General features: G+C 37.3%; 1 protein-coding gene across 3 annotated transcripts in view; it reads right to left on the bottom strand.

Moving 5' to 3' along the window:
• Positions 1 to 4,848: 4,848 nt before the first annotated feature.
• KCNN2 (potassium calcium-activated channel subfamily N member 2) overlaps positions 4,849 to 25,281 on the bottom strand; it is a 138,517-nt gene continuing 118,084 nt past the window's right edge. For 2 of the 3 annotated variants that reach the window (XM_017959787.3, XM_003900003.4), the window contains 3 exons: positions 14,395 to 14,522; positions 8,121 to 8,190; positions 4,849 to 5,453 (listed from right to left, as the gene is read on the bottom strand). In XM_017959787.3, coding sequence (XP_017815276.1) covers positions 5,166 to 5,453; positions 8,121 to 8,190; positions 14,395 to 14,522 — 486 coding nt within the window. In that variant the 3' untranslated portion in view covers positions 4,849 to 5,165. Of the gene's footprint in view, positions 5,454 to 8,120; positions 8,191 to 10,871; positions 10,881 to 14,394; positions 14,523 to 25,281 lie in introns of all 3 variants that reach the window. The other variant, XM_017959786.2, reaches the window with a different exon arrangement.

Here is a 25,281-nt window from a genome sequence, read left to right as displayed (position 1 = left end):
TGCAGGTGTACTTTTCCTTTGAGCTGAACCAGTTCAGAGTCTGCAAATATATATATATATTTTACCTTACGAGAGGACACTGCATTTTCACTGCCCTCAAATATTTTTATTAGTGACAGGATGGACAAACGAGAAATATTATCTGGTTTATAGGCTTCTTTATTTGGGAGTGGGGGGCAGGGAAGGAAACCCCAGGGAAATTGATAATTTAAGTTTTTGAGAAAGGAACTTATTTCCTTGAACTCGTTTTAGAAACAGATACTCCCTTTAGTATTTGCATCTGTAAAATGGAAATAAATGTAGGGTTGATGAAGGAATTAAAGGATTAAATGAGACCTGTCTCCAACAGATATTAAAAGAGTTGGGTTATGGAGAGCGACTGCTTTCCTACTAAGAGGGGGCAGGAAAGGCAAGTTATTAACAGAGTAGAGAAACTCAAAGTGTCTCTCTGTTCTACTCTGCTTGGCCACAATCTGCTGACCACAGCCACTCTTAGATGCAACTTTTAGCTGGACCTAAGGTTAAGTAAGTTACTAACCGAAGGTTAATATAGTACTCCTGACACTGTAGCCCTAGTAAGTCTTCTTCCTCCCTCCCTTCCTTCCTTCAGTCCTTTCCTTCCTCCTCTCGTCCTCCTTTTCTTTTCCTCCTTCTCTCCTTTCTTTCTTCTCTCTCACTCACTCTTTTGCTCTCTGCAATGGGGTGCTATATTTCTTAGGCTGGTCTCGAACTTGTGGCCTCAAGCTATCCTCTTGCCTTACCCTCCTGAGTAGCTGGGACTATAGGCTACATACCAATGAGCTCAGCCATAGTAATTTCTAATCACTTGAGTAGCATCTTTCATTCCATACTACCACCTAGGGAGCATGAGCCCACTTGGGGTAGAGGAAACCATAACTGGAGAAAAAGACTTTTTCTGGGGGGAACAAATTCTAAGTATTTCTAAAAATACCTGGAAAACTATATGTTTTCTATTTCTGGGTTCACTGACTCGTGACATATTTAACAGAAGAACTAGAAAGCAGGATTGACAGGGCATGTTTTTGCTTCCTAGTCTAACAAACTGAAAAAGATCATGTTCATCAGGGTTCTAGCAGTAGTGACAGTGAGATGGAGAGAAGTCCTTTGTATTATACTGCTTGTTGCAGGGTCTTCCAGGACTCTCAACATCTCCTAGGTTTTTATTTATCAAACAACCCGTTTGATAATTTTTTTCTTAGTGGATTGCTTGAAAAGTCAGTTAAAAAGTGGTCTCCAACCTCTTTGGCACCAGGGACCAGTTTCGTGGAAGGCAGTTTTTCCTTGGACTGGGGGTTGTGGGGCAATAGTTTCAGGATGATTCAAGTGCATTACATTTATTGTGCACTTTATTTCTATTATTACATTGTAATATATAATGAAATAACTATAGAACTCACCATAATGTAGAATCAGTAGGAGCCCTGAGCTTGTTTTCCTGCAATGAGAAGGGCCCATCTGAGGCTGATGGAAGACAGTGACAGATCATCAGGCATTAAATTCTCATAAGGAGCTCGCAACCTAGATCCTTGACATGCGCAATCACAATGGAGTTTGTGCTTCTATGAGAATCTAATGCCGCTACTGATCTGACAGGAGGCAGAGCTCAGGTGGTAATGTGAGCCATGAGGAGCAGCTGTAAATACAGATGAAGCTTTATTTGCTGTACCATCACTCACCTCCTGCTGTGCAGCTCAGTTCCTAACTGGCCAGGCCCCCAGGGTTGGGGACCCCAAGTTAAAACACATAAATGGCATCAGGGTGTGTTACACAGACTAGGAGAAGTGGGTGGAGGCTCAGGACCTACAGGGAAGGGTCTGGAAAAGTAAATGAAACTTTTGGTCCAACTCTCAGGTGACCTTCCCAGCACTCCCTAACCAAACACCCTCTACTTTTCTGGATCATATTTATGAACAGATTTGGGGTGTGTGTGTGTGTGTGTGTGTGTGTGTACATATATATATAGTACATATAGTATATATATAGTATATATATATATAGTGTATATATATAGTATATATATATATATAGTCATGTGCTAACAGTTAGAAGCAGATAATGGAGGTGTTTAATATTTGCTGCCTTTTGCTGTAAGTAGTAATATAAGTAACTACCATCATTTGATGAAATAGATGCCAGGCTTTGCAGACTTCCCCCGCCCTGCCCCCCCATAGCTGTCTCTTTTTAGGCTCATTTTACAAATGAGAAAACAAAAGTCTCTGAGAATCAATGATGTTCAAGTACATAGCGCTAGTGAGTGGCAGGGCTAAGTTCCACACTCAAGTCTGACTCCTTCCACTTTGCCATGCTATTTATCAAAACTGAGCAAAGCGCAAAAATAGGAGGACTGTATTATTTAATCCATTGCTTGATGTTCATATTAACCCTAACCCCTAGCTTTTTATCTGAATTCCCAAATTCTATTTTGGAGCATAATTACTCGATTACTACAGATGTTTTGATGGAGAGACTCTTGGAAAACAAAGAGAAAGGGAGGAGAAACTAGAGAGAAACACATGAAATTTCCAAAATGTAGTATCTGTTATGCATTTGACTCATCCTCATTTCTGTAAGAGCACAGGGTCTTCTTTCTAGTGACTAACCTTGACATTGAGTGTAAGTGGAGGAAATGAAAATTACTGAGGAAGGTGGTGCCATTGTAAATTAAAATGATTTGCAGAAGCCAAATGGCTTGTGCTGGCTGTAGAGAAACAGACCAGGGTGTGGCAGGCTGAGATGAGACAAACAGAACTTAATTATTATTGGGAATTCTGAAAAGCAAAATGCAAGTCAGGGCATTTCTCACCACAAGAGCAGTCCTCTAAGCAGCCCTCAGAGGACTCTGCCTAATTCAAAGCCATTTGGGAGGAGACTTGGTAGCTGTGCCTAAAGTGGGGTTGATTCAGCAAATCACAGGCCAGAATGTCTATGTAACCGATGGGTCCCCTCCTCCTTTTAACACTGTGGTTATTTGGCATTTAAAAAAATAGAAATAAAAATTTAATATTTACCAGTTTTCATATACTCTACATAGAATAGGAAACGAAAAATTGATTTTGAAGGATAAGAGAGTGACTTATTCTAGAAGAGCTACAGTTAAAAAGAAGAGAATAAATGCAAGGTAAAGAAATATAAATTAAAATCTTTGTCTTCTCTCATCTTTGACAAGAGAAGCAATACATTATTCTTTCCCTAGTCCCCTAATGTTCTGGGGTGATAGTGTTCATTGATCTATAAGATGATAAACTTCAGCTGCTACTCTGCCTTTTAGTCACAACAAAGGTAGAAGATACAAGAATTAACTATATACATTGTAAGAACAAATTAATGTTTTTCCAAAATTTCTCCTTCTTACATCCGGTGTTTATACCAAATGCTTGATATATTCTTGTATGTAACCCAAAATACATAAAATGAGATTTGATTTCATCCATGAAATAGAAATCTTGATGAAGTAGGATCTTGATGTTCATTTAACTTGGCAATATGTTTCTATAACCAGTGTTCTTGTTTCCTTTCACTTATTATCAAAAAAAAAAAAAAAAATTCCAAGCCTCATTCTCATCCAACAGAGGCCTATATAAGCTATATGAATGGACTTTAGTTTCAGCCATTTTGGATAGACAGTAAATGGCAAGTGGTTCTCATGCAATCTAAAGCAATCATAGTTTTATATCCTTGATATTGAAAGGAACTGTTTGGTTTTTAAATTATTTATGCAGAATGTTATAAATGTTATTTTATCCATTGGACTATGTAGGGTGGATCAAATATATCACTCTAGTTTGTGCTAAAGAAGGAAAAACATACTAGCAACTTGAATGTTGTAAGGTTGACACCAAAGGGTATGGTATAAAATGAAGTGGAGGGGGGACAAAAGCTTCTGAAGCAGATTGCCCTGAAAATTGAATATTTTTAGGTTTAGGCTGATACAAGCAGGTTGCTTTCAGAGATGTCCAAACGAAGCCTTATTTTTATGACGCATTATCCCTACCACCATCAGCTTTCTTGTAAACTCCAGGGAATAACACCACATGAGGAAATTCCATATTGCTATCATCTCACACATGGTTCTTCTAAACCCAGTGGATTCTTAGAGCAAATCTGCAAACAGCTAGGTTTGTAGCAATAACCACTCAGTTCTCTTTCACACAAACTGACCTTAACCATCCAGGAAACAAGTGTCCTAAAACACGTGAAATTTACTAGACGCTATTCACTTGTGTTAAATATGTAAGTACAGACCAAGATGAGATCACTTACTAGAGGATATGTTAGGAGTTAGGCTTATGTATGCTCATTATGCTGTTGTATGCAAACATGTATCTATGAATATACACATGTAGGCCCCAAACACTTAAAGTGCATGCTTGGCCTTTCATAATAAATAAATGGAAAGATACGAAATAACTAGTTTAGAACTAAAATTCTGCACCATCTGTTTACAGACAGTGATGTACCCTGATACTTTGTTCCTATAAATTTGCTAGTAAACTGGGAATTAAAAAATTCTTGAAAGCATCTCTACTCCTTATTTGTATATGTTCTGATAAAAGACTGACTTTCTACATTTTGAAAAAAAATTGAATTAAAAATGAGACAATGCAACCCAAAAACTGGTAAGCTATCCTGGTTCAAATGACTGATGCAAATGATTCATAACAAGAGAAAAATCTTAGGGTAGAGAGGAATTGAAAGTCTTTTTTTCCAACCAGCCAAACTTTTGGCTATCAAAATTATCAGTGTGCATCAGATGATAATTGGCTATTTTACCTTGAAAATAATGTGAGAAAAGTGAAGCTTTAGAAATGTCAAGTGACCAAACAAGTATGTGCAGAAATTAACTTTTTTTTATTATATATCATATAATGTAGTAGTAAAGTTTGTTTGAAGTGCATGAATAAAAAGTTAGTGAAATTACAGGAGGAACAATCTATATAGCAATAATAGGTGCATTCCCTGTGCATCTGAAAGAAAAAAAAAGAGTTTTCACTCATTTTGGCCTAAAACTTAGTGTTCAGGTTCCCAGGATTCTGACATCAGAACCCGGATAACGCTGATTAGAACCATAGGGGCTTTACAATAAAAGCTAAAATATTGACCATATGATGGCAAAAAGTCTTATTTTGTGGTTAACTTATTCTCTTCTAGCTACTCTCTGATGAAGTTGGTGGCGCTGTGGAAGAGGACCGCCGCCTCCTGGACGAGGACCGGGACCGCTCAGCATTGTAAGTGACATGCTTGTCGTAGCTCTCCATCTGAGCCTCAATGAAATCTCTCTGCTGCTGCCTGATGGTCTGGCTTATGAGCCCAGGGAGGGCGTGGATGCTACCAATCAAAGTCTCTAATTTTGTTTCCAGGGTAACAATCCTCTTCTCGAAGTCTTCACTCCTTTCGTTTAAGTCAGAAATCATATCATACATGATATTCTGGGTCTGAAAAACAGGATTGAGAAGGTTAATTATACTTGCCCTGAACACAAACTGTCCACCTCTCAGAGGTTTAGCTCCAGTCTCTTGCTGGTGGCATTCAGTATAACAGGGGTGTCAGCAAACTGAACAGCTCATCTTGCAAAGTCAATTCATTGTATCTGTTCAATGCTAGGATTTATAACAGAAATATAAGATCTTTGGTTCAGTTGTAGAAAATGTGGAGCAGGTACTGCTACTGGTGGTATGCCCAATGATTGTAGGTGGTATCAGGATAGACAAAAACATTTCAATTTAATATTTATATATGTATGTTAAAGGTTGTCACAAAGGTTAGTACACATCAAATTCATTTTGCAACACATAACATTAGGGCAGGGGTAATTTTTAAAAAATGGGCAGAATCAGTATTGGGATTTAGCAGAAATGTTGAGGGTAAAATATAAATGAAGTTTAGGATTAACTGGTTTTACAATTTTGTAATTTAAAGCAATAAATTCCTAAATATTGTTTGTTGTCCTTTGTTTCAAATTATAGGCCTCTCTCCATTGGGTCAAATGGAAATTTTACAGATAATTGAGAGAATATTAGTTGAGGGAGATACTAAAGTTACCAGTCTACCTTGTTGGCTGTGGCTCTGACCTACTGGCTAAGGCTTAATCAAAGCTAAGTGGTTAAAATAGGAAAATGTTTCTGGATTCCTAGTGAACCTTGAAATCGACTGTCTTGATCACAGGATATCCATAACTCGGATTTCTAGGTATATTTCCTGAGTAGCCAAAGACAAAGAGAAAGGACTGATCAGCTCAGAGCTAGAAAGGGGAAAGGCTAGTGAAGGGGAAGAAAAGGTTTTAATCTTAGTTTAGTGCAGACTTTCCCAAGTCTGAGATCCCTTCATTTAAGCTGTCCTTCCTTCTACTTCATTTCTCTTCTATCATATGCTCTTCTGCTTAACAATCTTTTAAAGATGGTAAATGAACTGATAAGGGAGTTATCATTCAGAATATAGGCACCTTGTTTCAGTTTGATCAGAGACATAGTGCATACACTTAATTTTACTACACAGTCTTGAGAATATGTGAACAGCATCCATTCATTTACAAAAATACTGAGCCTTTATGGTACGTACAGTCCTGTGGTCATAATAAGTACATTAATAAAGAAATAGCATCTTGCCTCACAGTGGTACTCTTGAAGTAAAATTACATCTCTGCATCATATTCCAATGTGGTCTGTTCATTTTTCCATAAAAATATCCATTAAAAATCATTTAACCTAGGAGTGATGGAGCTTGCCCATCTTTTTTTCATATGTCCAAGTAACAGCCACATTTACACACATTAATCGAGAATGTCTTCATACCTTATATATGTGTGCTGTCCAGTTTATATGCATGATATATGCTCTCCTAGGGTAAATCATTAAATACTTAGCATCTTCATCTAGTATGTGGTACTGATATACATTGAAATGAATGTAATTCAGATGCATTATTTAATGAGACTAGAACAAATACTTGTAATTTTTATGGATTATACTTGAGGCTTTAGTAAAATCATGGCTATTTCTCAAACAAAAAAAACAGTTTGTAAGATGCAACTGAGAGTTGTCTCTTTCAAAGCATTTGGGTAAAAGGCTGAACAATTATATAAATGCTATTCTAATACCACCTTTAGAACTCAACCAGGAAAATGCAATGTTTTGATTGCTGACAAATATTTATGTTATAAGGATGGGTTTTATGTGGGGAGAAACAACCAGAAATTGATCAGATAAATGTTGCAAATAAGGTAGAATAATTTGGAGACCGTTAATATACTTTTTAAAAAGTGGTATGATTTTGAAATAATGAAATGGAGAAAGAACCATAAAAAATGATCACTTTGGGGTGATAACTTTCATTTTAGGATGTAATTTCTGGTATCTTTTATTTTTTAATTTTTTATTATTATTATTTTTTTTGAGACGGAGTCTCGCTCCGTCGCCCAGGCTGGAGTGCAGTGGCCAGATCTCAGCTCACTGCAAGCTCCGCCTCCCGGGTTGACGCCATTCTCCTGCCTCAGCCTCCCGAGTAGCTGGGACTACAGGCGCCCGCTACCTCACCCGGCTAGTTTTTTGTATTTTTTAGTAGAGACGGGGTTTCACTGGGTTAGCCAGGATGGTCTCGATCTCCTGACCTTGTGATCCGCCCGTCTCGGCCTCCCAAAGTGCTGGGATTACAGGTGGTATCTTTTATTTTTATTTCAACTTTGCATTCTTTTGAGTTTGCTTAAAATACATAGAACAAAATTTAATTGATGAGTCCTATTCATTCCTGAATATCACACTCACACCTCGGATGCAGTTCTGCTCTTATTGGGATGAGATTTACATGCAAATAAAAATCCCACAGGTATTGTCTCCTATTCCACTTAAGCTTCTTATGGTACTTCCAAATCACTGTAACTAGGAATGTTTTCAGAATGGGGTTGAATAACGTAACAGGGAAAGAGTACATTAAATGAGAGTTATAGAAACATTCTTTTAACTTGGACCATCATTTTAGGGTGCTTGGTTGGTTTGATTTACTAATTAAATTTGGGTTGGGATCCTCTTGAAACATGAATGATTAGTGACTGTGCAGTGGCTGATTTCAACAGATGCAACTATGAGGGCTAAGCACCTCAGACTTACCTTTGCCAAGTCCACCAAGGTGTTTGCTTGGTCATTCAGTTTCCTCTGCTCCATTTTTACACTTCTTAATCTAAAAGACAGAATCTGATATCAGAAAGGTTCCCTTCTTTCTACAGCAATCTTATGCCTTCCAAAGAGCATGCACAAAATTGACAAGAGCAAATAACTGCATGGATAATGCCTTGAATATCTGGGGTAAGTCCAAACTGGTTATGTGTCTGGTTCAATGAGAAGCATGCTTCCCCAACACCGCAAAAAAGAAAGGAGAGAGACAGCAATAGATGAGATGTCCTTAGGACAACTATTTACCAGGTAAAGTTGGATTCAGAAAGACTCATAAGGATTTAACCATATGAGAAAAAGCCAAAACATTCCTTAAAGCCCCAGTATCATGACAAATAGACATAGGAAGAAATATGCAAAGCAACTGGAATTTCATTGATGTTGGAGCAATGAGCACCTTCCTATGCCTACATGACTAGATACAGGTATTAGCCCTGTTTAGTCTTAAATGGATTGGGTTAGGTATTTGAACCTGATGAAAACACAGTGATAAGTGAGATTCTTATTAACAAAAAAAAAACTTTTATTCAACCAGCAGCAATATAACACAAAACACATAATTATTATCTTTTTCTTCACTGTATTTCGTTTAACTTTTATCTTGAACTGCCATTAAATTTGAAGGGAGGCCAGACCATTTCCTAGGAAAAATTTCCCTTAATTTTCAGTGTAGATAAAAGTCAGAGGACAATTATAGTATCTGGCAGATGGAGTCTCTACTCGTAAGATTATGTTGAGCTACTGTTAAATATCATTGTATGTACCTGATGAGGAGTAAATTAAGAGTCAAAAAATGGTATTAGGAAACATTTTTAGGTAAGAACTCTGCTATTCTTTATTTACTATATTATTTTTCAACAAATATTTATTCAGTGTTGACTGTGTACCAAGAAAGATTTTCCAATAAGACAAATGTGGTTTGTTGTTCCTTAAGCTAACAACTAAAAGCTTTTTCCCAAAAGAGAAGTAGGTTCTTCTAAACTATTTAATGAAAACAAACAAACAAACAGTCATGCCAATCTTATTTTACTTTGATGACAAGTCATTTTACAAAGTATAGTTTTAATGCTAGAGAGAGTATTTTGTATTATTTTTCAATTGAAATGAAAGGTAATTATGTGGAAGGAATAAAAACTCACAGGGCAAGATTTTACTGCCAGGGAGATTTCTGTAATATGTTCATAATGTTCAGTGATTTTGTTCTGAAACTAGGATATCCAATATGTCACCAAATCTGCTCTACAGTGAAGATGCAGTGCCTTCTGCCAGTAAGTTTAGCTGACACCTACCTACAACACGATCTTTACCAATCTACAACAGTTGAAGGTTATAACTTCTCATTGCGACTATGTGTTTATTAGAACACTGGAACGAAGTTAACTGGCTCCTTTTTATGCTATTATAGAGATGGAATATGTCCTAGTCTAAAATAAATTTACAAGCATGTATTTAGATCCAATATATTGTTGAGAAAAATTTCCTTTAGTAATTAATAGGGTTACAATTTTTGATGTGTGCCTTTGAAAAACAGGCAACTACCCCCACCCTATACCTCCTAAAAAGAACACTTAGATATCTATGGTTCATTACACGGAAGTGTACTAAAGAAAGAGCAATGTACAACAGTGGATTCCATCCTCACTGACTCTAACTGGACCTTTAGTTTCCTCACATATGGAATGAAGTGTGTTAGATTAGAACAATGTTTCTGCACTGCTGGATTCATACCAACAGAGGTATCCTGGATGACTTTAAGTGATACTTAAGATGGAAAACAGTTATTCCTTTCAGTTCTCTTCTAATTCTTCATTACTGCAAGAAAAACGTCACAGGCTGGTCCCACTCTGTCTTTGTCTCCTAACACCTGCTTTTTTTTTTTTAAAAAAAGAGCAGAATCTCAGCTCAGAGCTTTCTGCAGGCAACAGCCTATGGCTAGAATTCAATACCAGTATTCCAACTATCAATTGACAATTCCCTTTACCTTTCTTCGTAATATTTTTAATCCATTTGTATAAAAATGGATTAAAATTTCTATAAAGGAATTTGTATAAAGTTTCATTTTCAAATTTAAGTTGTAGTATTGGTGGCACAGAAATGACAGAAGTTTGGGCTCTGGACCAGATGCCTCCAGCAAGTAATGAGTACAGAGAAAGTCCTGAATTCTACAAGTCAGATTAGAACAGCCAGTGGCAGTTTCTTAGCTTAAGTGGGTACTTCATCTTGGAAACAACGGGGCCGAGTTTACTTCTCTTGGATTACTATACTATGTCTGACAGTAGAATTTTGCCCATTTTATTTTCTACGAATCTGGAAAGCTGACATAGAGTAGCCCTATTCGATTGGAATTCCTTTAGCTTCCAGAAATCATCTTGTCTTGTTGTTTGTTTCTTACACTGCCTGTAATGTAGGAGAGCTGATAGAAAAAGCCTGCTTAAGCTGCAGCTGCCAGAATAAAAGGTAACATGCAGATGTGTATTACACTTTTTTCCCCCCAAAAAAGAAGAATAAGAAACATATGTTGATTTCTTCCTTGTGAACTTCACTTATCACAGGAAAATATCATGATTTTGGATCACATTTCCATAGCAGCAATCAGACTACTAAAATTCACAAATAAAGGATCCGCTGGGTGCATGCAGCCAGTAGAAAATTCTGCAAATGTTGAAAGGAGCGGCTCACACAACTTACTTCCGAGCTCTATTTTCATTTTGTTGAAATAAAAAGACAAAACAAAAGAAAAGAAACTGTAAAATATTCTGGAACAAAATAACACAATGTGGTGTTCAGTTGTGCACAGGGGGCTCGATTCATTAGCTGGAAGATCCTGTTATGGTTCTGCAGGATTTTGACATATTGGCCAAAGAGAAACACTATTCCATTATCCTTCTTCATTGCTACTATACTTTCCCATCTGAAAGCACTCAGCTTCCTTCTGAATAAGAGTTCAGAAGGAAGAGCATGCATAAAGTCATCATGGCCTCTTGATATTTGATGTTCAAGTCAACAACAAGAAATATTTTTGCCTAATATGAATGTGATATGGTTAAAAGAACAATATTTGAAACAAAGGCATTATAATTGTTTTTTTGTCGGGGGGCACATCTTTTCTAAATTAGGACAACTCAGAAGCCTGGGGTTTCTGAAAGGCAGGTAATCCAACTCTCATGATATACAAATCAAGTAGATTGGATTTCTTGGCTCCGAAACAAATTCATGTTGGTCCATAGTTGAAATAAAAGAATGATAAACTTTAAAGGTAAGGTTGCTACCAGAAAAAGGGTTAAAAGTTAAGAGAAAGAGAACACTTCATGGCACTAAGTGACAATCTAAAAAGAAAATTACTGAAAAGAGGGCACAGGCCTGGACAGTTCAGCATCCAACAGAGGATAGAGAGGCTATGAAGTTTGGAAAAGAGAAACAGAGTTGAGACAGCAGGGACTGGTAGAAGCAGAGAGCTGCTGAAAAAGCACTCAGGACAAATCAGAGAGTAGGAGAGGCCAGGAGTGATCTATCGAATGAATTTTAACATTTTTCTTCAGCTAGTAAGGTCTGATTGTACCCAGTGCCGACAGATAAGGCTGAGGGTCTCAGTGGATCTGCACAGTGGGCAATGGAAGCCTTGCCCGTAGGAATCGAGCCCTATGTGCTTTCCCTATGACTTCACTCCCTAACTTCCAACACTAAGCTAAAATGAAAGGTAAGTATGCATGATTAGAATGATCTAGCCAAACAAAGCTTGTATGAATAAACATAGTTACACTTTTACAAAGTATAAATGTCCCCCACCTCAACGGAAACCCGGTAACCCCTAGAAAAATTTATAAAGCAATTCAGAGCATTTCTGAGTTGCCTGAAGCTTATCTACTTTAGAAGTACACATTGCTACAGAAGAAACAGAATAAGAAATGTCTGACAGAAGCAGAAAAATCACAAGTAGCTTCCTCTGTCACTCTGTCCAAATACTGTATGCTAAGAGACCCCGTGCAAGCGACTCCACAGTACCCACCCTTAAGAAAGGGCTGACATGCCTTGTAGGGTGCATTTGCAACTTGCTTAGTGACAGTTTTTAAGCTTCCCCAAATACTTTTTTTTATAATATTTTAATGTAAAAATGTAATAACCTACAGCAAAGTTGAAAGCATTTTACAGTAAAAACCCCTAAATTCTCCCCCAGGCTTTTGAATGTGAATGTATTCTGAACATAATAGTCCAGAACAGTCTTATAAGATGTAATACAAATTCCCACTGCACATGGCTACAAAACCGTATTACAAAAACTATCACAGCATTTTTTTGGATTTGTTGTTATATGAAAAATTATTAAAGGTAAATCACATGTAATTTTCTATTTGATAGGTCAGACTGACAGGAAAGGACCCAGATAAGATCCTGGAGGCAATGGAATGTGTGGCTGCTCAACACATAGACCGACCACACTTGCTTACTGCCGTGTCATCTCACACCCTTCTGCCCTGGACATACATCTCTTCTCACATGCACTAAGGTAAGGTTTCTTTTTAACATACTAAATATAGGTTAATATCAAAATATTAAAGGTACAAAAATGATTTTGCCATGGTATGGCCTGTGGACCTCCTGTATGAATGTTGGGGTTACTGTGTAGTATGGTTTTAGCAGGGGAAGATCACTGTAATAGGAGAGTTGTGCGAGGTGAGTCCCTTGAGGAAGATGCCTGTTTGACAGGAAAATAGGTTGAGGAACATGGAGGCGAAAGCTCAGCATCTCTGGGTGGGGAGGCAGGAAGCGTTCTCATTCTCTTCAATCTAAACTTCAAGGAATCAAGATGTCTAGGCAAGTGCTCCTGGGTGGTGGTTCTGGATTATAAGTGTAACTGTAAGGTCTAGAGCAAGTTCCCTCTTGTGAGTCGGATGGAATATAATGTTCCTTTCTGTGTTTTTCCTTATTTTAAGAGTATTATTTGAAAACTACAGCCTTGTGTTTTCCTTACAAAGGGAGAAAAACCATGGTGGTGTGTCAAGTCACTGAGCTACAGAGGAAAGAGCATCACTATCTTAGGAAAGTGTGTTAGTAAAGCTGGGGAAAGAGCATGAGTGAGTAGCAATGAAGGCCAGATACTCTACCATATGTGCAGAGCCTGCCTCTACTATAAATCTCAGGATACTTGAGTTTTAATTTCTGTGGAAGTATGAATCTGTCCATAATTACATATTCTACATTTTCAGTGATACCTATTTAAGTAGGGCAGTTCAATGGACAGGTTTTGTATTCTAGGGTAGAAGATGAATGCTTAGTAATTTCCTACAAAATGTTAGTGGTACCGTATTACATATGAATTACCTGAACATGCGAAATAAAAATTGCAGCCTCTGAGTTTTCTTGTCTGTTATACTAGTTGGCTCTGAGAGAAAAATCTCATTGGATAGCCAAAGCATCTTGTATTTACCCACCTTTCCATTATTACCCTGGTAGGTTTCATAAAGAAAGCCACTGTTCTGAGCCACAAATGTGACCGTATCTGCTCTTCTCCATACAGAAATGGTATTAAGAGCAAGTCTGCATGGCATGACAATCGATACCCACATGAATAATACTTACAGTAAGGATGCTGCCAGCCTGGAGGAGAAAGACCCTGTGCTTTAAAATTATCAATGCATCTTACTAGATGTAGATTGTTACTTTAAAAGTCTATGTTAATTATACAACAATGGAACAGCACAAAGGACTTAAACAATAGTGGTTTGGATAAAGTTAAAATAATGATAAGAGAGTAAAAGGTCTACACAAACTAGAACATTTAAAATGAACACAGCCAAATTTCTGATTAAAAACTAATTTAAAATTCAACTATTAAATCAGTTATATGCACTACATTCATATAAATATGTTTGAAGCTATGTTTAGAAAATAAAGCTAAAAATATCCTAGAGCAAACTATCTGAATAAATAGGTTAAATTAAGAAATATCATCTTAGCAGAAGTTATTCTAAAGAGAAACTGAGAAGACATTTTAACTAATATTCTAGTACTAATAAGTGATTTTTAACCATTAAAGGAACTGAGGTTACTCTCAGGATCTTACTGTGGAATGATTAAATTGCCATATAACATCTTCTGGAAGCAAACATGACAATGTTTTCTTTTTTCTTTCCTTATGAAACAAGAACAACCAAGTGCAAAAATTGAAAGCCAAGGACACAAAAGCAGGATAAAAATGAAAAATGATACTTACTGATGAATAGCTTGCAAGAATTTTCGTTGATGTTTTCTTACTTTTGCATGATCTATCTTTTTTACTAGCTTTGTATTTTTGTAAATTAGCCATGTTTCCCTGAGTACATTGGCAGCTGCATTTTTTACCTGTTAAGAGAACAAACAAAGCAGTTGATAAATTCCAGAGCAGAATCCTTTGTAACTTTGCTGGGGGTCATAGTCTTCATCCCAAGGATCATTGTGAGCTGTAGCTTCATTTAGTAACTATGACTCAAAATACTATTTTTCTTGAATCTATGTCTTTTTAGAAGTACCTGTATCTGCCTGGGAACAACACTTAAATTGAAATAGAGAGATACTACCACTTTCTTTCTGCAGTAAATTCTATCCTACTCCTTCAGGAAACTTCTTTTTTATTCATCTTTTTTTTTTTTTTTTTAATCAAGAGGTGTTGAGTTCTCCACTGTGTATTGCAATTGTTGTCTCCATGTTCTTCCTTTCCCTGGAGAAAGACAAAATGCCATGAGGCCAAGGGTAATCCTGTCCTTTGCAAACCCGCTTGGTATTTCTGGCTGTGTACTACTGGAAAGGCATGTTTCCAGTGCTGAATGTATAAGTACACCCAGAACTGATAGTCTCCCAGAGTGACTTAGCAATTTGTATGCTTGTTAGCACACTTTAATTAACTGACAGAGTCTGTGTTATGATTTCGTTGGAAATTTAGGTACACTGCATTTCAAATGGATGGGAAAAATGAAAAGGGTGAAAGCATTGCAGTAACACTGCCAAGACCTACAGCAGCTGATGAAAGGCATGGATACTTAATCCAATCACTTGCTTTCTTGAGGAAAGTCTTCAACAAGTCCTGGGAGCTGATAAAGGGCCAGCAAGGGCAGATTCTGTCTTCTTCCTTGCTCACACTATGGGATCTGATGACCCACAGCTATCACTTGGGCTTTTGGATTACTTACTGTAAGAAGTCGTTCCATTTAATTCTTTTCAGTGATGGATAAAGGATATTTCACAAAGAGAGTCACAGGTTACTGGGGTGCTAGGTAGAGGAAGATAACTTTTTAAGAAAGGCAATGTAGTGGGGAAGACAAAACAATGAGCTGAGATTGATAACTGCGTTCTAAGTACTTGACTTTGCACTAACCAAGTCAGGTTGAAGCGATTAGCTAACATTGTAGGACTTCCGTTTTCTTGAACATCAGAAAGTTAGAGATAATGAATATTAAAGTTCCCTCAATCATTAGATTTACAATAAGAATGAGCTTTAGAATTACACTAAACTGTGGGCCCAAGTTTGTATTTATATTATTGACTTTAGCAAAGAAAACATCAGGTTTGGTAACTGATGGTGAATTCTTTTTCATGGAACTAAAAAGTTTTCTTTTTGAGCAAAATTATATTGCTGGAACTCATTTTAAGAAAATGAGTGGTATTTTTACACTAAAGCTTCTTTTAGGAGTGACTGGTTTGTAATGCACTGCCTCTGGATATCCATTAGACTCTGTGCATGGAGAGAATCCTCAGACCAACAGAAAAATGATCAACACAGAAGCCAAGTGCCAGCAATGCGTATAAGTAACACCACCACCATCCACAGTGAAGCTAAAAGGAGTTCAAGTCAATTCTTCGATCCATCTTCATACTTCCACTTCCTCAGACAGCAGGGAGAGCCACCTTTAGAAGCTTTTTGCATCTGATCCTCATGTCCTTTCAAAGGTAAGGAAATGGGTGCAGCATGAGTAGTCGTTATTTGAGGACTTTGCTTTTACGGAGAGAGGAGTGGGAAGTGACTGGCCCGCAGTCTCTGGGGTTGGAATAGTCTTTCCCTGTGAGGAAAGAGACAGTCTCAGATCTCTGAGCAACTATAGATATCTGGAAGATTGGCAAGGGGCCCTGATGGAGGCTCTCTCTCTGATTTTACCAGTCCAAGGCATAGAGGAGAAGCCTAGATCCCTGCCTGGTGAGGAAGCTGGAAAACCAGGTAAGAACCCTGGGTAAAAACCAATGGGTCAGAAAAACAGCAACGGAACAAAGCAGTGCGCAATGTAGACTTTGGGTATTAGACCTTTGTCAGATGGATAGATTGCAAAAATTTTCTCCCATTCTGTAGGTTGTCTGTTCACTTTGTCAATAGCTTCTTTTGCTGTGCAGAAACTCTTTAGTTTAATTAGATCCCAGTGGTCAATTTTTGCCTGTTGCAATTGCTTTTGGCATTTGTCATAAAATCTTTTCCTGTGACTATGTCCTGAATGGTACTGCCTAGATTTTCTCCTAGGGTTTTTATAGTTTTGGGTTTTACATTTAAGTATTTAATGCACCTTGGTTAATTTTTGTATAAGCTGTAAGGAAGGGATCCAGTTTCAATTTTCTGCATATAGCCAGCCAGATCTCCCAGCATCATTTATTAAATAGGGACTCCTTCTGCATTCCTTGTTTTTGTCAGGTTTGCTGAAGATCAGATGGTTGTACGTGTGTGGCCTTCATATCTGTTCCATTGGTTTATGTGTCTGTTTTTGTACCAGTTTACCATGGTGTTTTAGTTACTGTAGCCCTATAATATAGTTTGAAGTTGGGTAGCATGATGCCTCCAGCTTTGTTCTTTTTGCTTAGGATTGTCTTGGCAATTCCAACTCTTGTTTGGTTCCATGTAAATTTAAAAATAGTTTTTTTCTAAATCTGTGAAGAATGGCAATGGTAGTTTAATGGGAATAACATTAAAACTATTAAATTACTTTGGGCAGTATGGCTATTTTCATGATATTGATTCTTATCTATGAGCATGGAATGTTTCTCAATTTGTTTGTGTCCTTTCTGATTTCTTTGAGCACTGGTTTGTAGTTCTCCTTGAAGAGGTCCTTCACTTCCCTCGTTAACTGTATTCCTAGATATTTTATTCTTTTTGCAGCAATTGTGAATGGCAGTTCATTCATGATTTGGCTCTCTGCTTGCCTGTTGGTGGTATATAGGAATGCTAGCAATTTTTGCACACTGATTTTGTATCCTGAGATTTTTATCAGTTTAAGAAGTTTTTGGGTTGAGATGATGGGGTTTTCTAGATACAGGATCATGTCATCTGCAAAGGTAATTTGACTTCCTCTCTTCCTATTTGAATACCCTTTCTTTCTTTCTCTTACCTGATTACCCTGCCAGAACTTCCCATACTATGTTGAATAGGAGTGGTGAGAGAGGGCATCCTTGTCTTGTGCTGGTTTTCAAGGGGAATGCTTCTGGCTTTTGCCCATTATGATACTGGCAGTGGATTTGTCATAGATGGCTCTTATTATTTTGAGGTATGTTCCTTCAATACCTAGTTTATTGAGAGCGTTTAACATGCAGGGATGTTGAATTTTTTCGATGGTCTTTTCTGCATCTATTGAGATAATTATGTGGGTTTTATGTTTAGTTCTGTTATTGTGATGAATCACATTTATTGATTTGCATATGTTGAACCAATCTTGGATCCCAGGGATGAAGCCAACTTGATCATGGTGGATAAGCCTTTTGATGTGCTGCTGAATTTGGTTTGCCAGTATTTTATTGAGGATTTTTTCATCAATTTTCGTCAAGGATATTGACTAGAAGTTTTCTCTTTTTGTTTTATCTCTGCCAGGTTTTGGTATCAGGATGATGCTAGCCGCATAGAATCAGTTAGGGAGCAGTCCCTCCTTTGTGATTTTTTGGGATAGTTTCTGTAGAAATGGCACCAGCTCTTCTTTGTACCTCTGGTAGAATTCAGTTGTGAATGCATCTGGTCCTGGGCTTTTTTTTTTTTTTTTTTTTTTTTGGTTGGTAGGCAATTTATTCCTGCCTCAATTTCAGAACTCATTATTGGTCAATTCAGGAATTCAATTTCTTCTTGGTTCGGTCTTGGGAGGGTATAGGTGTCCAGGAATTTATCCATTTCTTCTAGATTTTCTAGTTTATGTGCACAGAGGTGTTTAATAGCATTCTCTGATGATTGTCTGTGTTTCTGTGGGGTCAGTGGTGATATCTCCTTATCATTTCTGATAGTGTTTTACTCTTCGCTCTTTTCTTCTTTGTCTATCTAGTGGTCTATTTTAATTTTTTCAAAGAGCCAGCTCCTGGATTTGTTGATTTGTTTTTTTGAAGGGTTATTTGTGTCTCGGTCTCCTTCAGATCAGCTCTGATCTTGGTTATTTCTTGTCTTCCGCTATCTTTGGGATTTGTTTGTTCTTGGTTCTCCAGTTCTTTTAGTTGAGATGTTAGGTTGTTAACTTGAGATCTTTCTGGCTTTTTGGTGTGGGGATTGAGTGCTATAAATTTTCCTCTTAACACTGCTTTAGCTGCATTCCAGAGATTCTGCTACATTGTCTCTTTGTTCTCATTAGTTTCAAAGAACTTCTTGATTTCTGCCTTAATTTCATTATTTACTCAAGAGTCATTCAGGAGAAGGCTGTTCAATTTGCATGTAGTTGTTTGGTTTTGAGTTAAATTCTTTTTTTTTTTTTTTTTTTTTTGAGATGGAGTCTTGCTCTGTTGCCTGGTCTGGAGTGCAGTGGCCGGATCTCAGCTCACTACAAGCTCCGCCTCCCGGGTTTAGTCATTCTCCTGCCTCAGCCTCCCGAGTAGCTGGGACTCACAGGTGCCCCACACCCGCCAGGCTAAGTTTTTGTATTTTTTAGTAGAGATCGCTCAACTGCAGCAGCCAGGATGGTCTCGACTTGACCTTGTGATCCTCACTGCCTCGGCCTCCCAAAGTGCTGGGATTACAGGCTTGAGCCACCGTGCCCGGCCTTGAGTTAAATTCTTAATCTTGTGTTCTAATTTGATTGCATTGTAGTCTGAAACTGCTTGTTATGATTTCAGTTCTTTTGCATTTGGTGAGGAGTGTTGTACTTCTGATTATGTAATCAGTTTTACAGTAAATGCCACATGGTGATGAGAACAATGTGTATTCTGTTGCTATCAGGTCCACTTGATCCAAAGCTGAGTTCAGTTCCTGAATATCTCTGTTAATTTTCCGTCTCAATTATCTGACTAACACTGACAGTGAGGTATTAAAGTCTCCTACTATTATTGTGTGGAAGTCGATGTCTCTTTGTAGGTCTCTAAGTACTTGCTTTATGAATCTGGGTGTTCCTGTATTGGGTACATATATATTTAGAATAGTTAGCTCTTTTGTTGAATTGAACCCTTTACCATTATGTAATGCTCTTCATCTTTTTTGATCTTTGTTGGTTTAAAGTCTGTTTTGCCAGGAACTAGGATTTCAACCCCTGTTTTTTTTTTTTTCTTTTTTTCTTATAGTTTTCATTTGGTTGGTAAATTTTCCTCCATCCCTTTATTTTGAGCCTATGTGTGTGTCTGCACATGAGAGAGTCTCTTGAAGACAGCATACTGATGGGTCTTGGCTCTATCCAGTTTGCCATTCTCTGACTTTTAATTGGGGCATTTAGCCTATTTACATTGAAGGTTACTAGTGCTTTGTGTGAATTTGATCCTGCCATCATGATGCTAGCTGGTTACTTTGCAGACTTGCTTATTTGGTTGCTTTATAGTGTCAGTGGTCTGTGTACTTCGGTATGTTTTTGTAGTGGCTGGTAACGGCTTTTCCTTTCCATATTTAGTGCTTCCTTCAGGAGCTCTTGCAAGGCAGGCTTGGTAATGATGAATTCCCTTAGTATTTGCTTGTCTGAAAAGGATTTTATTTCTCCTTCACTTATGAAGCTTAGTTTGGCCAGATACGAAATTCTAGGTTGGAAATTCTTCAAGAATGTTGAATATGGGCCCCCAATCTCTTCTGGCTTGTAGGATTTCTGCTGAGGGGTCTACTGTTAGTCAGATGGGTTTTTTTTTTTTTTCATAAGTGATCTGGCCTTTCTCTCTGGCTTCCCTTATCATTTTTTCTTTCATTTTGACCTTGGAGAATCTGATGATTTTCTGTCTTGGGGTAAACCTTCTTGTGGAGTACCTTACTGGGGATTCTCTGCATTTCCTGAATTTGAAAGTTGGCCTGTCTTGCTAGGCTGAGGAAATTCTCCTGATGATACCCGGAAGTATGTTTTCCAACTTGGTCCCATACTCCTCATTCAGGTACCCCAATCAGTTGTAGGTTTGATCTCTTTACACAATCCCATATTCTCAGAGGTTTTGTTCATTCTTTTTCATTCATTCTTTTTATTAAAACTTTGCTTTGTTCAAACCTATAGCATATAGGTAATGACAACATTGTTTAAAAGGCTATTTTGGATCTTCATTTTCAACTTCCATTTCTTTGTTGTTGTTTTTATCTCCTGCTGCTTTCTCAGAGGCTTTTTTAGCATAACACTTCCACTCCTCCCCAATTCAAGGGGAATGCACCAGGGCGCCATATGCTCTCAGCCGCCCTTGCAGCAGCAGGGATAGATTTGTTCATGCCTCACCCTCTCTCTCCAGTTTTCCTTTAGGTCAGGTGTATGAGGCCTGGGTGAATGTTGTGGCTGTGGAACAGGACATAGCCAAGTGATTCATTCATTTCATGTGTTAACCCCCTGGGCTGTGAGCCAAGGACAATGTGAAAGCTACACAGAATAAATCCTTTAGAATTTCTGTTCCTTGTTAAGAGACATGCAGGAAACAAAATTATATAACTGCATAATAGTGTTCTTATTATGGATCTGATTGAGAATTCTTAACAGATTAACAACACCCACAGTGGACATTAATATGTATAATTATCCTTTGTGGGGTATCTAGCAACTTTAAAAATTATGTCTGGGTTTTGGAATTGCTTGTTTTCAAGTTTCTTTTCCAAAAAGGTATTCTGGGGATCAAACTACAAGATTTCCTGTTTGCTCAGAATGGAATGAATAGTAATAATAATATATTTCCAAAAGATACAGCGTGGTAAATATATTGCCCCTATAAGGTGATAAACTGCAAATCTATTAAATAGCTGGTCCTGTCTTACTAAACTAGGAGACAACATAATGGTATTATGTTTTCACTTCAAAATCATTAGTTTATTCTAGATACATGTACCTGTTGGCCATTTTTGAATTGCAGAAAGTCATGTAAATTTTTAGCATTACACAAAACAATCTTCTCAGTGCTGATGTACAATAAATAGTGTTCTACTTTCAAATACAGTATTTTACTTGGTTAATGTAGTCATACAGAGAAGCGACTTTTATATAAAATTGTTCCCCTGAAAATCTGTACATGAATAATTTTTCATAGAAATTGTTCAGTTCACTAAAGATACAAACTGGAAGACTTGGAATGTTACATTTTTTCCTGGGAGAATAGCCTATCTTTTAGCATTCATATTGCTTTTTTCTTTAGAGTCATATTCAGATTTCAGAACATCTGTGACTATTACTCCTGTTAAGCATCAGAAAATATGATTTCTTTCTAGATAGTGTTTCAGGGAATAGTTGTATTTTTCTCTAATAAGTTACGAGGTATGGTTTTTAGAATTCATTCAGCATTTTAGAATTATTTTAAAAGTTAAAATTATAAATGAGTCCATTTGGAATTTCCATAAATAAGCAAATGGAATCAAGTTCCAAGTAAATGATACTCATTACATTAATGACTTTGTATAAAATAATGAAAGGACTGTAAAATGGCTATTATTTGCATATACCATGTTGAGTATATATAAACCATGTTGAGTATATATAATAAAGGAATGGGTATCATAAGAAAGCAATTTGTTTTCTTCTAATGTCATTTTCACATTTATATCTTTATTTAGTGACATCTTGCCTATAAAAATGGATCAGTCAGCAAGCCTACTACAGTATTTTTCTCAGACCTATAAGAGACTCCAGTCTCAAGAGATACTGCAAAGTAGTTCTACTTTTAAAAAGTAGTAATGAAATAAGTATTATAAAAAATGTAAAATTTGAAACCAGAACAGTACTTAATGGAAAAGCTTTCAACAGGTAATAACCTGACAATTCAGGCAATATTATCCAAAGGAAGTTTAAAGTATACAAGAACTTATAACAAAAAAGCTGTAGCATCATCAGAAAACTTTGTCAGTTTGGGAAGATGCTTTTTTTTTCTTTTTTTTTGAGACAGAGTCTTGCTCTGTCACCCAGGTTGCAGTGCAGTGGCGCAATCTCGGTTTATTGCAAGCTCCACCTCCCAGGTTCACACCATTCTCCTGCCTCAGCCTCCTGAGTAGCTGGGACTACAGGTGCCCGCCACCATGCCTGGATAATTTTTTGTATTTTTTGTATTTTTAGTAGAGACGGGGTTTCACCGTGTTGGCCGGGATAGTCTCGATCTCCTGACCTTGTGATCTGCCTGCCTCGGCCTCCCGAAGTGCTGGGATTACAGGCGTGAGCCACCGCGCCTGGCCTGGGAAGATGCTTTTCATTCATAATAACTGAAGGAAGATCACCTAAATCCATAGACCTAGATTCTGGATCCATAGTTCTCTAAAGGGGCCTCTGACTGGACTTTAGGGGATCCATGAGCAAGAGCACAAGTGCATTTTTCTGCCAAGCAGGAAGCATCTAAGATTTCACCTGATTTGCTGAGTGGTCAGTACTGGAAAAGCTTAAAATCTTTGGAATACTCGAATATGATACTTTAGCTGTTGATCCTCAACAGTTGACACAGCTTGCCAACCATATTTAGTATATAGTATATTTTTTATATGTTATTCCAAAAAAGAAATTACAATATATTCAGTAGACTCCACATCTTTTAAGAGAGATTATCCTTTCTAAGATGTCAAATCCTTGCGGAACAGCACATGAAAAGGTGCTTCTCTCCTCCAGGTGATTTTGTCTCGAGGGATTTTTGGTTGTCACAAGTTGGGGGCAGTGCTACTGGCATCTAGTACGTAGAAGTCAAGTATGGTGATAAACATCCAGAGCACACAGGACAGCCCCACACGAGAAAGAATTATTCAGCCAAAAAGGTCACGAGTGCCAAGTTTGAGAGGGCCTGGAATACAGCAACTACACTATAAAACCAACCTGGAATGTCTCCCAAATGAAACTGGTTGGCCTCAGTGAACTTCACAAAATATTTTTTATCAACGGTGGCAGATGGCAGTGTGATACTGCAAATCTTGTACTCAAAGTCTTTTTAACTCTTAAAATGTTTTAATAATTAAGATATGGAATATCAATATTCCAACATAATATTTAGAGAAACTATATGCTTCCTTCTTAAGAGGAAATTAAAATCTGCTTATGAAACATGGAGAAGTCTGCCCAAACATGTTAATTTGGCTTTCTTATTTGTGATTCTGTCACTTTTTTTTTTTTTTCTGTTCAGATTTACAGGCAAACATATGGGTGACATGGTATTTTAAGGTATTTTTCTGCCTAATATCTTAAGTGTAGCATTAACTTAATTCCTGAGAAAATGCATAATCTTCATGGTAAAATAATATGGATTACAAGGGTCTTAATGCAAGTGTTCTTTTGAATATGATAAAACTTGTGACTTTTAAACACAAACTGCCAGCATAGAGCCCTGAAAGGACCAAACACATACATGATGTAATACACAAAACATCTGCTCCAATTTATGGATTAGATGTAGACTAATCTCATAGGCACATATTTTTATCTCTAGTAGGTCTTTAAAAAGTAAAAGGAACCCAGGCCTTTATTTAGCTCCTCATTGACCTTTTTCCCTGCACACTCTCATACGGGGATGTTCACAAGTTTTGAGAACAAATTTAGGAGTTTGAAGAAAACGAGAGTAAATCATGGAGAGTAGAAGACATTCCAAAGTGGTAACTGTAGGCTGAAAATGTAGCATCTGAACCTGGGAGGCTCTGATTGTCTACTATAGATGTGGACCTACTAACTGCAATGAAGTATCACAGTAGTGTCTGATAGGTAAGACTTAGCATGAGCAGTCAATTGCAATTCATGTTTTCATTTCCTAAGTATAATCTTCATAAATTTATATTTGCATTAAAATGACTGGCCTATTAGGAAGTATTAACCAAATTAAACAAGATTACTTTTAAATATACAACCAAAATCAAGAGTGAGTGAAACCACTGAAAGTTGGAACTATGCTTTAAATATCTATTGATTCATTTATGGGTAAAGTTACCAAGTTGACAATGTATTTTGGTATTTCAGCAACAGCCTGATTGCATTCCACATTGGGCAGTTATTACACAGCAAGATGACTCTACTATAAAATAATTTTTAGTTATTTTTGACTTTGGCATTTGTCTCAAGTGACTATCAAGAAAGGCTAAAAATTGAGTCTAATAAAAACCTTTCTCTTCTTGCACAGTTTTCTACCTTGATCTGGTGACTTTGAGCAAGTTACCTAACTCCTTTGTGTCTTAGTTTCCACATTTATAAAATGGCCAGAATAATAGCACTTCCCTCATAAAGCTGTTATGAGGATGAAGTGAGTTTATACACATGGCACACTTGGAGCAGTTCCTGGCACAGAAAGTGCTCTTAAACACTGTGATTACTGTGTTCTTCTGCTAATAATTGGACAGTGGTTGCCCAACTGGATGGTATACTATTTTTAACATCTCTTCTATGGCCTGTAAGTGAAGAAAAGAGCCTGTTTCTGGCCCTGCCTTGGCCTTCTAAAAGTTAGTGGTGGTTTCTTATTTGTCTTTGCGACCCTGTCTTGAGAACAGTGACTTGATCTTAGAAGTTCAGTAAACATTTTCAATTACCTTCCCATCAAATTACTATTTTACATTAATAGTATGTTCCTTCCTACTCAATTCAATAGTTGGTCTCTTCTTGTATACCATAATTAAATCTAAAGAAGTAAGCATACCTAACATTTATGTGACTCACCTTCATCCAAATACCAAGACTGCCCAATTACTTCCTAACTGACCTAAAGTTAGAAATAGTCTATTCTCAAAATGTGATAAAATGGAATTGATTCCAAGAATGCCTATACTTTCAAACCATGTCATTTCAGCTTCAGATGT

The sequence above is a fragment of the Papio anubis genome, chromosome 5, assembly GCF_008728515.1.
Source record: "Papio anubis isolate 15944 chromosome 5, Panubis1.0, whole genome shotgun sequence".
NCBI lineage: Eukaryota > Metazoa > Chordata > Mammalia > Primates > Cercopithecidae > Papio > Papio anubis.
Note: the sequence above shows the minus strand (reverse complement) of the source record. Positions and strands in the feature narration are given on the sequence as shown.